This window comes from Balaenoptera acutorostrata, chromosome 20 (genome assembly GCF_949987535.1).
Source record: "Balaenoptera acutorostrata chromosome 20, mBalAcu1.1, whole genome shotgun sequence".
Taxonomy (NCBI): Eukaryota; Metazoa; Chordata; class Mammalia; order Artiodactyla; family Balaenopteridae; genus Balaenoptera; species Balaenoptera acutorostrata.
In genome coordinates, this window is record NC_080083.1 from 50,845,684 (window position 1) to 50,859,078 (window position 13,395).

General features: G+C 54.2%; 1 protein-coding gene across 1 annotated transcript in view; it reads right to left on the reverse strand.

Moving 5' to 3' along the window:
- The window catches only part of TBCD (tubulin folding cofactor D), a 175,908-nt gene that overhangs the window by 11,167 nt on the left and 151,346 nt on the right, over positions 1 to 13,395 (reverse strand). Inside the window, exons 27-34 of the mRNA XM_007185929.2 lie at positions 11,863 to 11,981; positions 10,568 to 10,659; positions 9,711 to 9,851; positions 6,218 to 6,301; positions 5,540 to 5,698; positions 5,323 to 5,461; positions 4,065 to 4,186; positions 1,545 to 1,622 (exon numbers count right to left, since the gene is read on the reverse strand). Of these exons, the coding sequence (XP_007185991.2) occupies positions 1,545 to 1,622; positions 4,065 to 4,186; positions 5,323 to 5,461; positions 5,540 to 5,698; positions 6,218 to 6,301; positions 9,711 to 9,851; positions 10,568 to 10,659; positions 11,863 to 11,981 (934 nt within the window). The remainder of the gene's footprint in view (positions 1 to 1,544; positions 1,623 to 4,064; positions 4,187 to 5,322; positions 5,462 to 5,539; positions 5,699 to 6,217; positions 6,302 to 9,710; positions 9,852 to 10,567; positions 10,660 to 11,862; positions 11,982 to 13,395) is intronic.

Sequence of the window (13,395 nt, forward strand, 5' to 3'; positions counted from 1 at the left end):
CAGCGAGACTGCGTCCCTCTGCTGATCTCGGATATTCAGCCTCCAGCACCGGGAGGAATGAGTTTCTGGTGTTTAACTGCCCGGGCTGTGGTACTTCTGTTACAGCAGCCTGACCTGCTAGGACAGCCTTCCAACTGGACCTCCAGGCCTCTATGGTCCACACCGACTCCATCCAGCCTTCCTGTCTGAGAACCACTGCCCCCTTCCAGTGGCCAGTCCAGGAAGCCCACAGTCACCCTTGGCTGCCTCGTCCCCTCATACCCACACTGATCTGCAACCGGTGGTTTTCAGCAAGACGCACGGGGGCCCACTGCTCTCTCCAGCTCCCCAGCTCCCATGTCTCCTGCACGGCAGCACCCCCTTCCCTGGACCCCAAGACTCCCCTCCAGTAGCAGCAGCTGGAGTGCCCATGGCCCCCCGCTGCGGGAGGTGAGCCTGATACTTGCGGTACTATTTTCTCCTACCATTTCATTTTGAAATTTTCAAACCAGGAAAATAGGTTAAGATCTGAAACAGAATATTTAGTAAGCAGTCATACAATGTATAAAAGGATCACATCCCACAACCACGGGGCGTATCCCGTGAATGGACAAGTTGCTCTGACAGTAGGTATAAGAAACATGCTGTGATGTACCATCAGCAAATTAAAGGGGAAACCCTTTGATGTTATTCAGTTAAAAGAGCATTTGAGCGTCTCAGCAAAGACGTAACAACAGGGACCAGATCCACTCCCACCTGGAAGAACTAAAAGTGAACAAAACTCACTAGACAGCAGGCTGCAAAGGACGGTGACCACTGAGGCCTGGGAGGCAAAGGAGGTGAGCCTGCAACTGCCCAGCTTCCTGCCTGCGGAGGGGACATGCAGGGGACCTGGGCAGAACCTGGTGCCACCCTGAGTTTTCGGTGTGCAGGGCAGAGGGCCCCCAAGGATTCACCCAAGCCCTGATCAGTGCAAGGACACTGCCCCAGACTGGGGAAGAACCCCCAGAAAGATGACACACAACGACTGTCACCCCCAGCCGAGCAGGAAGCTCTGAGATCAAGCAGCCAATCAAGCAGCAGAGACCTCAGAAGTGGGAGAAAGTTAACCCCAAGGCACCAGAGCCTCAGACAGGGAGGCCGACGAAGCAGCTGCGGTGTACCTGTGCTCGGCGGCCGAGGAGCCCCGAACACAGCAGAGGAGGGGAGCGGCCTCTCAGACCCGCTCCCTGCGCCCACACCCACCCGGCCTGTCTGAGGTGGGCTCTCCACCTGGACCAGATCCCAGCACCGTGCCCATCACGGCCCTCTGCGATCCCCATTCACCGTCCTGTCTGCCGTCCGTAACTGCCCTGACTGCAGGCCCCCGTCAGAGGGGACGCCTCACTTGCTGTTTCCTGCCTGGACAGCAGGGCGGCAGCAGGGGCCCCCACCCCCACGTGGGAGCAGCCAATGCTTCTCGGTGGCACTTACACGGTGTATAAAAACCGACCCTGAACGTACTAGAAAGCTATCTCCTAGAAGCCGGATTTCTGGACCTCACCAGCTGTTCTCTGAACACTTACTTCTCCTCGGCGGTGAAGATGGCGAAGCAGCCGTTGGCTAGCATCTGATCCAGCATCTTTAGCAGCGGCACAGACACCCTGGGAGAGAAGACACGTGTGAGACGCCAGGTACCAGAACCCAGCAGAAGGGAAGACCTGGGCACAGGGGGAAACTCAGTGCTGCTGAGATGAGGGCTCTCCCTGGACGGCCGTCAACTCAACCCCAACCAAAATCCTGGCAGGACGTGTGCGGAAAATGACAAGCCAATTCTAAAGTTTATATGGAAATACAAAGGATGAAGAAGAGCCCAAACAGCTACAGGAAGAAAGGACGAAGCTGGAGGGCCAACACTGCTCAATTTAAATAATTGTGGCGGGGACTTCCCTGGTGGTCCAGTGGGTAAGATTCCGTGTTCCCAGTACAGGAACGTGGGTTCGGTCCCTGGTCGGGGAACTAGATCCCGCATGCATGCCACAACTAAGAGTTTGCATGCCACAACTGAGAAGTCCGCACGCGGCAACACAGATCCCACAGGGCCACAGCTAAAGACCCGGCACAGCCTAAATAAATAAATATTTTAAAAAAATAATAATTATTGTGGCAAAGCTCAAGTGATCAAAACCGTGTGATCCTGGTGTGAAGACAAGCATCAACGAAGAGAAAAGTCCCAAACTGGGCTGCACATCCACAATTTCTGACAATGAGGCAAAAGCAACGCAGAGGGAAGGTCAGTCTTTCCCACACGTGGAGCAACTGGGCGTCCACAGGCAAAACCAGGACACAGACCTGGACCTGTAGCTTGCATCACACAGAAACCAACCCCAAACGGACCTGAAGTCTGAATGGAACACTCAAACTATGAAACTTCTAGGAGAAAATGTAAGAGAAAGTCTTTGTAGCCTTGAGTTAGGCAGAAATTTCTTCGATATGACACAGAAAACACAATCCATAGAACAACAAGAGTACAAACAAGTTTATCAAAATGTAAAATATTTGTTCTTAACAGACTGTTAAGAGTGTGGAAGACAAGCTAGAGACTGGGATGAAACATCTGCAAATCACGTCTCACAAAGGACCTGTCCAGTATGTATAAGAAAATCTCAAAACCCGGCAGCAAGGTAAAAAAGAAGCACCCAGTTTAAAAATGAGCAAAAGATCTTAACAGATACCTGACCAAAGAGGCTATGCAGACAGCCAGCAAGCACCCGAGAAGATGCCCGGCACCCTCAGTCAGGAGGGAAACTCGAATTACAGCCACGACGAGAAACCGCACCCCCTTGGATCGGCTAAAAGGAAAGGACCGACCACACCAGCTGTGGTGAGGACATGGGCGCCCAGAACTCTCAGAGGCCATGAGCAGGAGCAGGAAACGGTCTGTCAGCTTTGAATATTCCCCCGCCCTGTGACCCCAGCCAGTCCGCTCCTTAGCATTCACCCAAGAGCAAAGGAAAGACACCGCCACATGAAGGCTTGTGCGTGAACGTTCATCACAGCTTCACCTGCAACTGCCTCAACCTGGAAACAACCCCAGTGCCGGTCCACAGGTAAACAGACAAATTGTGATGTAACCACACAATAGAACATAACTCAGCACTAAAAAGGCTGACTCTAAAAGAAACATGCTGCATCCGAGAAGCCAGACACTAAAAGGGCACACACTGCATGATCCCACTTAAGTAATGTTCTAGAAAATGCCAACTAAGCTACAGTGACAGAAAGCAGATCAGTGGTTGCCTTGGGGCTGGGGGACCCTGGGGGGATGGGGTTAGAAGGGGCAGGAGGCAACTGTGGGTGACAGATGTGCTCAGTGTCTTGATTGTTTTCAGGGTTGCTGACCTGAGTCAAAACCTCTCAGACTGTACACTTTACGTGTGTTTTGTTAGATGTCTTCTACGCCTCCAGACAGCTGCTCGTGGAAACAACAAAGAGCAATGGCCTGAGTTCCTGTTTGCTGAGAGCTATCTGTGCATCCCAGGGACAGGACAAGGCCTGCATGAGGGGACCTGCAGCCATGCGGTGGTAACCGGGGGCCCAGATGCTCCGGGACAGTTGAGAACGGAGTCCAGGAACAGCCCTCTCAGAAGGTGCAGGAAACATCCCGAATTCTGAGGTAGGGCTTTTGGGTCTACACTCCATTTTCTTGGAAAAGCAGTTAACAAAATGCTACAGCAAAAACATTTAGAAAACAGGTCACGTTCCAATCCTAGCAGGCTGAGATCTCATCTTCTCGATGGTCGTGGTTGTGTGTGAACCACGTGTCTGAGCAGTGGCACTGACATGTCAGTGTGCGTGACGAGGGAGCACCACAGGCCAGAGCCACACGAACTCTCCTGGCTCACAGCCTCTGTCACCTTACTTCCAACGTATACAACCGGCCCAGAGTGCAGGCTGCGAGGGGCCCGGGAGGTGACTCTGATCACGCCCTTGCCTGGCTGTGCCCACGTTCCTCACCTGGGCCCACCCTACCTCCCCTCAAAACCCTGCTGGGAAATGAGACCCTGGGGATCTGAGAAACCGCTGCAAACAGCACCACCACTCACCTGTCGTTCAGAAGGCTGTCCTCAAAGACCTGCAGAAGGGTCCCAGTGAAGTCCTCCAGGGCTTGCGGGTCGTTCTGAATCCCCTTCATGTACTCAAAGAGGCCCTGTGTTGAGTACCTGACCTGTAATACGGCATTCTTGTAAGAGGGACAAGACCACGCCACTCCTGGCACCCCCTGCCCCAGGTCTGGCCGCGGTGACAGACTCAAAACATCCGCTACAGAGGGTGAGGATCCCTCAGAGCCTGTCCGGGCCGGGCGTGAGCAGGCCACAGTGCAGACACCCGAATCGGAAACGCAGCTCTGGACGCAGCAACACAACCCAAGCCCTCACATGCTGTTGCTAAATTTGGACCCCTTAGATGCACGGTATCTGGGCGACCACCGCTGCTGGGGAGCAAAAGCAGAGGCTCCTCCCCTCAGGTCAACAGCTAACACCATCGCACAACCAACACCCAACTGGTGAGTCCTCACGAAGGAGTCTGCAGAACAAGAAAGCAGATGCAGGCCTCCCTCTGACAGCACACACTGGATCACGTGACACAGAATGTAGGAGGATATTGTGTGTTAATTATTACAGAGAAATGCAGTCACAAAGATAAGCATGCGATGGAAAAGCACGAGAAACAGATTTCAGAACAAACTGAATGGTAATGAAGATACAATTACTGAAACACCAAAAAATGCAACAGTGGGAGGGAATGAGCAGGCTACACAGAACTGCAGAAACTGCAGTAATTTGAAAAGAAGCGTGAAGGCGGAGAGGACTGACTGTGGGCGGGAATGAGGACGGTGGAGAACTTTCCAGAAGTGACGAAAACCAAGAATCCACTGGTTCAGGAAACACAGAATCAGGGCCCAGGGAGTGATGAGGGGCAAGAGGGAGAGGGAGGGGCCCACGCAGGGGCGGCAACACAACAGAACGGAGACAACACAACGAACCACCAAGAAAATGCACAAACAGGAAAGAGGAACCTGGAGAGACAGGTTGGGGAACCATAGGGCGCTTGATGTGCAGGGAGGGTGAATCGAGACCGGCAAAAAAGCCAGGGAGTGCAGGAGCTGCACGCATCTGCATCTGCAGTCTCCCTGCCGCTAAGCTCACGCCCCACACGCTGTCCAGTGGATCAGAGGTAACGCCCGCCCCCCACCTGCCCCGCAGGCACACTGAGCCCCAGCAGAGGCTCCTGAAGGAAGGATGGAAGGAAGGAAGGAGGCAGCGCTCCCTCTCGGGAAGGCCCACTGAGGCGCCTGCTCACCGTGGACTCGGTCAGGCCGCCCACGGACACAGCCAGCCCCAGCAGCACGTGGTAGCGGTAGGCAGGCAGCCCCAGGAGCTGGGCCACGCGAGGGAAGGCCTGCGACGGTGCGCCCCAGTTCACAGAGGCCACAGCAGACCTGCAAGACAGAAGCACGAGCTGGAGGGGCCGCCCCACTGGGAACAGAGCTGCCCCACTGGGAACTCAGCGCCAGTACCTGGGGAAAAGCCTCTCCAGCTCCTCCCGGTGGGGCACGTGGGGGATGGCGGGGCCGTCCCAGTGGAGCAGCGCCAGGAACACACGGGCTGCGTGCGCCCGGAACCGGTCGATCTTCTCACTCGCCTGCTGGGCTAAGCAGCACATGATCCGCTGGCAGCTGCAAACCGAGAGCGCAGGGTTAGCTCGGCTGGAACATGAGAGCGGGCACACGCGCCACCCTGGCTGCGGGTGGGAACGGGATCTGACAGCCCAGAAGCCTAAGTGGGAGGTCTAGAGTGGAAGCAGTGAAGACTGATACGGCTACCGGATGGGTGGTGTGTGAGAAGAGACGGAAGAAACGGGAGGACGGGGTGCCTGCAGCCAGAGGAGGAAGTCGGGGTGGTGGTGCTGCGGAAGCAACGCCCGGGTCTCCTCGGGGGCCTCGGCAACAGAAGGGGCACGGTGATCCCAGGCCAGCAAGGTACCCGGAGGCAGCCCGGTGTCCAGGGAACCAGCGGGGGACAGGATGGCCAGTCCCCAGCAGCAGCAGGCGCTCGGCGCAGGGGTCCTGAGCCAGGAAGCTGGCTGTCCTGCAACAGGCCTGGACCCTGAGGGAGGCCTAGCCAGGAGCAGGGGCTGTGGAGTCAGGAGGGAGGACCCGGCAGACCCTCTCCACGCAGCGGGAGAACACACTCACACTGGGGCCTCGATCAGCTCTGGCTGGTCCCTTGCCAGCAGAAGAGTCAGGTCCATAAGACTCGTCATGGCGGCCTCGCGGACCCTGCAGAGACATGGAGGGGGTGAGGCGCCGGCTTCCTGCCCCAGGAGCTATGTGACCATCAGCCACTCTGCGGGGTCGGGTTCAGACACCCTCAACCCAGGGCAAGAAACATGTAGGAGGCTCGACAAAGGCCGCCGGCAGCCTTTCCTCGACAAATATTTCTCTCACACATTACCTTGAGCAAAGACACCTGTTTGACACCTGAAGACTAATGGCCAGGTCCCAGCAAACTCTCTCACAAGTGCACACACAGAAACAGCGCTGATTTTCTCACGAACCTTTAAACACAAAATATACCCACTCTACAAAGTTTTTTTCCCAGCAGAAAAACTCTCAAGGGCTTTTTGGCTTTTCGAGGGATAGATGTATGTAGAGCAGCTCATGTCTGCTGGCCTAACTGCAGAGTGAAAGCATCATTTTAAACTTGGGACAAAGAACACTCAACCCAGGTCGGACACAGCTGGGCAACAGGGACCACAGACACTGTCCCACGTCACCAGGGCCGGCAGGTCCTATATGCCTGGGGCACCCACCCTCCCGCCACCACACGGGAGATAGCCTGTGCTGTTCGGACCTGCACGGACAGAGGCCCCGGCCCCGGAGAGGCCCAGCAGCCAAAGCACTGAGTGCAGGTGTGGTGGTGCTCGGAGGCATGAGACGGACACAGGCCGGGGCCGAGGGAGCTGGACAGGCTCAGACACCAAGGCACAGCCGCCAGCCAGCTGCTGCTCAGGACACAACATGCACGACCCTCTGGAGGCGCCAGGGTGGGTCAGGGCATAGAGGGAGGGAGGAAAGAGCACCCCCCCTGGACCCCCAGCGCCCACAGGCACAGCACTACAGGGAAAGGCCGGCGAGAGGAAACAGGAGCGGCTAAAGCCTGCAGCACACGCCCCTGGGGCCCTCAGCAGCTCCTAACTGGACAAGCACAGGGTGTGGGTCCAAAACCCCAGAAGCCGGCAGCTGGGGGGGCACATGTGCAGGAGGAGGGCCCTGGGAAGCCCCTCAGTCAGAGCTGCGGGTGTGGGCAGAAGGGCCAGCCAACCCCAGCCCTGAGGACAGCAGGTGACCCACCCACACAATAGGGGGCCTGACAAAAGGAAACTTAAATCTTGCTGCAAGGAAATTACACAACCCAAAATCTCTGCAATTTTGAATTCACAATTTCTGGATTTAGTTAAAAGTTACAAGGAATGTTAAAAAAGAAAAAAAAAAAAAAAAGACCAAGTGTTACAATAATGAGAGAAAGAAGACGACAGAAATAGACCCATGGATGACACGGATAATTGGAGTAAATGGCCAGTCTTTAAAGTAACCATGAGGAACACGCTGAAGAAAAAAAATAAAGAAAGACGGAAAACAAATGAAAGAGATGAAGACTTTCTACAGAGAATTAGGATCTCTGGAAAAGGACCCAACACTGCAGAACTCAGATAAACCTCTGGAATTAAAGATTCACAGAGGGGACTTCTGCATGTGCACAGCACCGGCTGGCCCTCCTCTGTTCACTTGATGTTCCGCGTGCTCTGGGGGCAGCCACGGTGGCAACTGCAACACCAATGAAAACCCACTGCCCTTCTGGCTTGAACTGTGCAACCAGGGTCAGAGAGTAAAGGGCTCCCCTTAAAGGGGCCTGAGAAGGGGCCCCCACGTTCACAGAGGACCACCACCCACAACTCCACCACGCAGCCAACACAGCAGAACCTGAGCGGCTGCCCGTATCGGGTGAGGCAGAGACCACGGCACTGTACTCAAAGGGGGCCCACTGCCTGCTGCGAAGCCCTCCGCACCCTCTGGGAGGATGAAGCAGAACCAAAGCGTCCTCAACAGAACCCTACCAGTGTCCAGGATCCACTCTAGAGCCACAGGCCACGCAAAGAACCAGGAAGAGGGGCTCAGTGTCCAGGGCAGACACGTGAGCCCCGGCTGTGGTCAGAGCATCTTTACCCACACAGACCCTAAAAGGCACGGCTGCCACGGCCTCGTCCCACGGAGGACAGGGAAACAAAGGGCTCAGGTGGCCGTGCTGGGCTGGGGCCTCCCAGAGGACATGGGCCCGGGGAGGTGCTGTGGCCCCCTTGAGAGCCCCCATGCTCCCACTGTCTGGGAGGACCCCGGGGTTCTAGATATGCTGTGCAGACACGTGCGCAGTCCTCAGGCCCCCACGGGAGCCGTGCCCCAAATGCCATCTCAGGATGAGAAGAAGGAAAGGAAAGCAGCGGGTGAGATAAGGGAACACTCCTGGTGGATGAAGAGGCAGGAAAGGCCAGCAGACAGAGAGAAGGGGGAAAAACCCAACCAGGTATGTTATTAATGAAAATACAAGACGAAATTAAAGCTAACTTCTTTTCGCATCGTTGTAATAAACAAGTAAACCACTTCCTCTCAATGTCAGCGACACCTCACCCGGTGCTCGGCCCACAGTGAGCCCCTCGTCACAAGGCGCGTCTACAGGGGGTCTTGAAGGAGAGAATGTGAATAAAAACACTTAGAAGAGGTTCCAACATAAGCTGTAGGAGAACCTCTCAGCTTCTCCAAAATGGCAACTTAGTCTCTTATTTCTAGTAAACAGAAAAGTACTTTTGCAACCTTGGAAAGGAAATACAAGCGAATCCAGGCAGGGATCCGAGCACAGCGGCGTGAGCGTCTTCCCCGTGCTCGGCTGACAATGACACAGACCTCCTTCAGGTCAACAAGCAACTGAAGGGCTCCTCCCAAGACTGAAGTCTGTGCACCTCAAGTCTTATTCCTAATCAGGCAGGAGCCAAGATGATGATATACAACGGGATCCCTGGAGAACTGCCCAGGTGCTCCCTACTCCCCTTCCCCAAAATGGTTTCAGATCCTTCCTGCTTTAAACAGTTGCGTGGGGGCTTTGCGTGAACTTTATTAGGTAAAACTGGAGAGCAGACAACTGGGGCTTAGACGAGGGAGACACAACAATGTTTGTATTTTATGAAGTTAATTTTTTTTTTTCAGTGAAGAGTAGGACAGGGACTTCCCTGGTGGTCCAGTGGTTAAGAACCCACCTTCCAATGCAGGGGACGCGGGTTCGATCCCTGGGCAAGGAACTAAGATCCCACTTGCCGCGGGGCAACTAAGCCCGCACGCCGCAAGTATTGAGCACGAGAGCCACAACTAGAGAGAAGCCCACGCTGCAACAAAAGATCTCGCATGCTGCAACTAAGACCCAACGCAGCCAAAAAATTAAATAAATAAATAAATATTAAAAAAAAAAAAAAAAAAAAAGAGGAGGATGCACACACAAGAGACGGGGACGGAAACCCCGGCTGCCCTGGGAATAAAGGGTCTGGGCTGGGGCCAGGGCAGCAGCATGAACGCCCCGTCTCTGGCCTCGGCAGGACATTCCTGAGAGGAGCAGGGAATGAGGGTGACGCGTCCGTCTCACCATGCTCCCACGTCCCCGCGGCTGTCGGTGGTGTAATCGCTCAGACAGCCCAGCAACGTGCAGTAAACCTGGGCAACGTCCTCTCTGCACACAACCTCGTCTGGAGTCCCTTCTGCTTGCACACCGACAGTCTGGCAAATCCTGAAATTAAAAACATGGGAAACATAGCTAATGTCTGCAAATCCCATGCAAGCTCTCCTGTCTCTCTCATCATTTTGGCCTGATGTGTCTTTCCTGACAGGATGACCTCTGAACAGACCCATAACTCGGAGGCAGACTCAGAATCCCCAAGTTTCTCCCACACTGATGTAATGCTGAGTGACGCTCTTCTCCAAACCACATTTCTAGTGTCTACCGTTTCAGGGTGCACGGGGTGGATGGGTTGGGGGGATCTGTGGCTGGTCCCTCCTACCCCACCGCCCCCCGCAGAAGGGGCTCCACCCAGGCTCGTGGGGAGAGAAAGGGCGGCCCCTCCCGACGTGTGCGTGTGTGACTAGCGTCAGCGTTCCCTCCACATGTGCCACTCCCCGTCCTGGGGGCCGCGGTCTCGAGTGGAAAGCTCAGCCCCAGTCCCTGAGCAGGTCCAGTGTCCCCAAAGCACAGAGATAAGTGCGCTATGGGTTTAATATTCATTATAATTATGACAAAACTGTAACGATCCTCTAGGAGCTGAAATGTTCTTGGACAATCCTCTGAAGAGAGAAGAAACTAGAAAATAAAAAATAACATTTGCCTCAAAGTAGATTCAGCCCCCAAGACTGGGCTTCTCACACAAACTGCCGTGAACATCCCTTCATGCTCGGTCACTGGCTTCCGAGAGAACAGCGACGTTGGGGAGGAAAACCTGCAGGGCTCACCTAGCGATTGCCTTCAAAGCATCCCGCCTGGACTCGGCAAAGCTCACGTCCTTGGGAGAAATGTGGGTAACAGCCCTCAAGCCTGCTAGAACCTGAAAAGCAATGACAAGTCATCAACAGAACTGTCAGTCTCAAGATGAATGTACTTTCCATGCAAGTGGAGACCTGGCCTGGTGCCCTGCTGCTCCCAGAATGCAGCACAGCATGGCTGGTGGCCACCCGGGTGGGCCATGCGCCCCAAAGAACACACGGTGTGGGGACAGGGGGTTGCCCCCAACCCTTCCCACTGCTGGGCTCCCACCCCCACCCCACCCCCTGGCGCCCAGGCGGCCTCTGCAGATCTGCCTCCTCCTCCGGGGCAAGACCCTGCACTCGCGGCCAGCATCCCCTTCTGCCCCCGGCTTGGAGCTGAAGCACAGGGCACACAAAGCACCTGGCTTCTCACATCTCCACCAGTTACTTCTCCAAGGAACAGTTCAGTTCTAAAAGCCAGGTGTTTCAAACACATAAGCCCCAGAGCAGGCTTTGGATGGTCTGTCCCCACTCTCGGTACGTAAGTTGGTCTAGTGCGTCAGATCCCAAAGTGTCCTGAGCAGGGGCAGGTGATACAGGTGAGGGGCATGTGTGTGCCAGGCACTTGGCAGCAGCGACATCTGGGAGGTGGGCTGGCAGGACCATGACTGATGTCTGAGTTAAGGGAGAGGGGCGCGTAAGCATAAGAGTTTGGTGGGCTGAGGCCAGCTGGGTCTCCAGGGTCTGACTCTGGCACCCACTCTCCCGGGAGCTCAGGACCCAAGTCGGGGTGTCAGGAGAGCTGACAGATCACCCCTGAAAGGAGACAGGCCAAGGACGGTGGAGCTCAAGGGAGAACCCCCCCTGCCCCCAGCCATGCCAGAAACACAGGGCCCAGTGCTGGGGAGAAAGGGCAGCTCCCCAAGGAGGAGTCCTGGGGTGGGAGACCCAGCGCCCTTCACCACGGCCACAGGGGAGGCCAGCATTTCCAGACAAGGCTGGAGACATTCGTTAACACAGAAAACACTGGGTGATGCACCACAGACAAGTAAAGGCCAGGTGTGTTTCCACGGAGGCCGCAGCTCCCTACCCAGCCTGGGAGTCAGCAATCCCGAGTCGCCTTCAGGCGAGAACATTAACCGGCCTCTCAAAGACCACTTGCTGCCCCCGGTGCTCCCATACCCTTTCTTGTGCACACACGTGCTGGCTTTCAGGAATTCCTTCCGCCCACAAACCCCACTTGCGTCTCACACGACACCCCGCCATGCTCAGGCCAGCCTCACCTGCCGGAGCCGGCCCTTCAGGACAAAGGCCGGCAGGGCGCCCAAGGCCAGGGCGAAGCCACAGCGAGCCATCTCCTCGGGGCTCTGAAGTTCGGCGAGATACTGCTTTACCAGCTCCTCTGAAAAGATGGAACCAGAAGGTGACCACTGTTGTCCATTATCCACAAGACACACTCTTCACATACGTTCCAGAACACAAGCAAACAGTGCTGAAGGAAGAAGGGAGGGGCTACTTAGGCTCCTAAAGTAGATGTATTTTCAAAGTGGTGTAAATCAAAACAGATTGAAGAAAAGAGTACTTATTGGGTGGTTTTAAGGTTTTCGTAAGCATTTTAATACATGATTTCACTCCTGGGAAAATAAAGCCAAGACAGTTTTAACAGTAGTCAACACAGTCAAACTTTCATTTTTTATTCACTGAGAACACAAATACCTTCCTCAGAAATGAGGACACTTCCTCAAAGACGGAGAGCAAACGTGGTCCCAAGCTGGACCCCCAGGGCTGAGCGCTCGGACACAGCGGGGGTGCAGGGACTGCTCCTCACGAGACGCCCATGGCTGGTTGGGCAGAAACAGGCAGAGCAGTCAGCCAGGCTGAGTCAGAGCACGGGGCTGGGAAAACAGACCTTCCCACACGGGAAAAAGCCCGTCATGGGAACTGCAAGAGTACCTGGAACTGAGGTTGTGAGAGGGAGAAATGGGAAAGAGGGCCCTGAAAGTCCAGGGCGTGATTCAAGAATTCTAGGAAGTGAAGTGGAAAAACCAGATCTGTTCTGAAAACGCAGCTCAGAAAGTCAAGAAAGGCCAGACACCCTTACTCTGTTACCTACCACAACCGAAGAGATTCTTGTTATCACTGCCTACATTTCAACGAAGCATGACTTCTATGACGTGAATGTGAAAACCTTACATCCTCATATATTAGGATAGGAAAAAAAAGCTGGAACTCCACTCGTATGTACACTAAGGTTTTATCTTTGGTGGAACTTAAAACAACACACTTCAGCAACAGCATGAAAATCCTTCTCTACAACTCACTTGAGTTTTAACATAACATGTTAATTTCAGAATGTCGTTTGTTTTTATAGTCAGAGTGACATGACATGTTACCCTTTTCTTAGGCAAAAAGTAAAATATGACTTGATCATCCCAATTTAATATAAAGTAACATTACAGTAGTCCCTCAATATCCAACAGGGACTGGTTCCAGAACCCCCCGAGGAAACCAAAATCCACAGATGCTCAAGTCTCTTTTATAAAATGGCGCAGTGTTTGCATATAACCCACGCACACTTCCCATACGCTTTAAATCATCTTTGGTGATGTGTGATACTTAACACAATGCCAGTGCTGTGTCAATCGCTGTAAATATAATGTCAATGTTATGCAAATAGGTGCCTACACAGAAAATTCAAATTTTACTTTTTGGAACTTTCTGGATGTGGAACCCGCAGATACAGAAGACCAACTGTGCTTTCTGTCTCTTTATGTAAAATTGCCTACGGTAAAGGAACATAGTGTAACATCATTAAT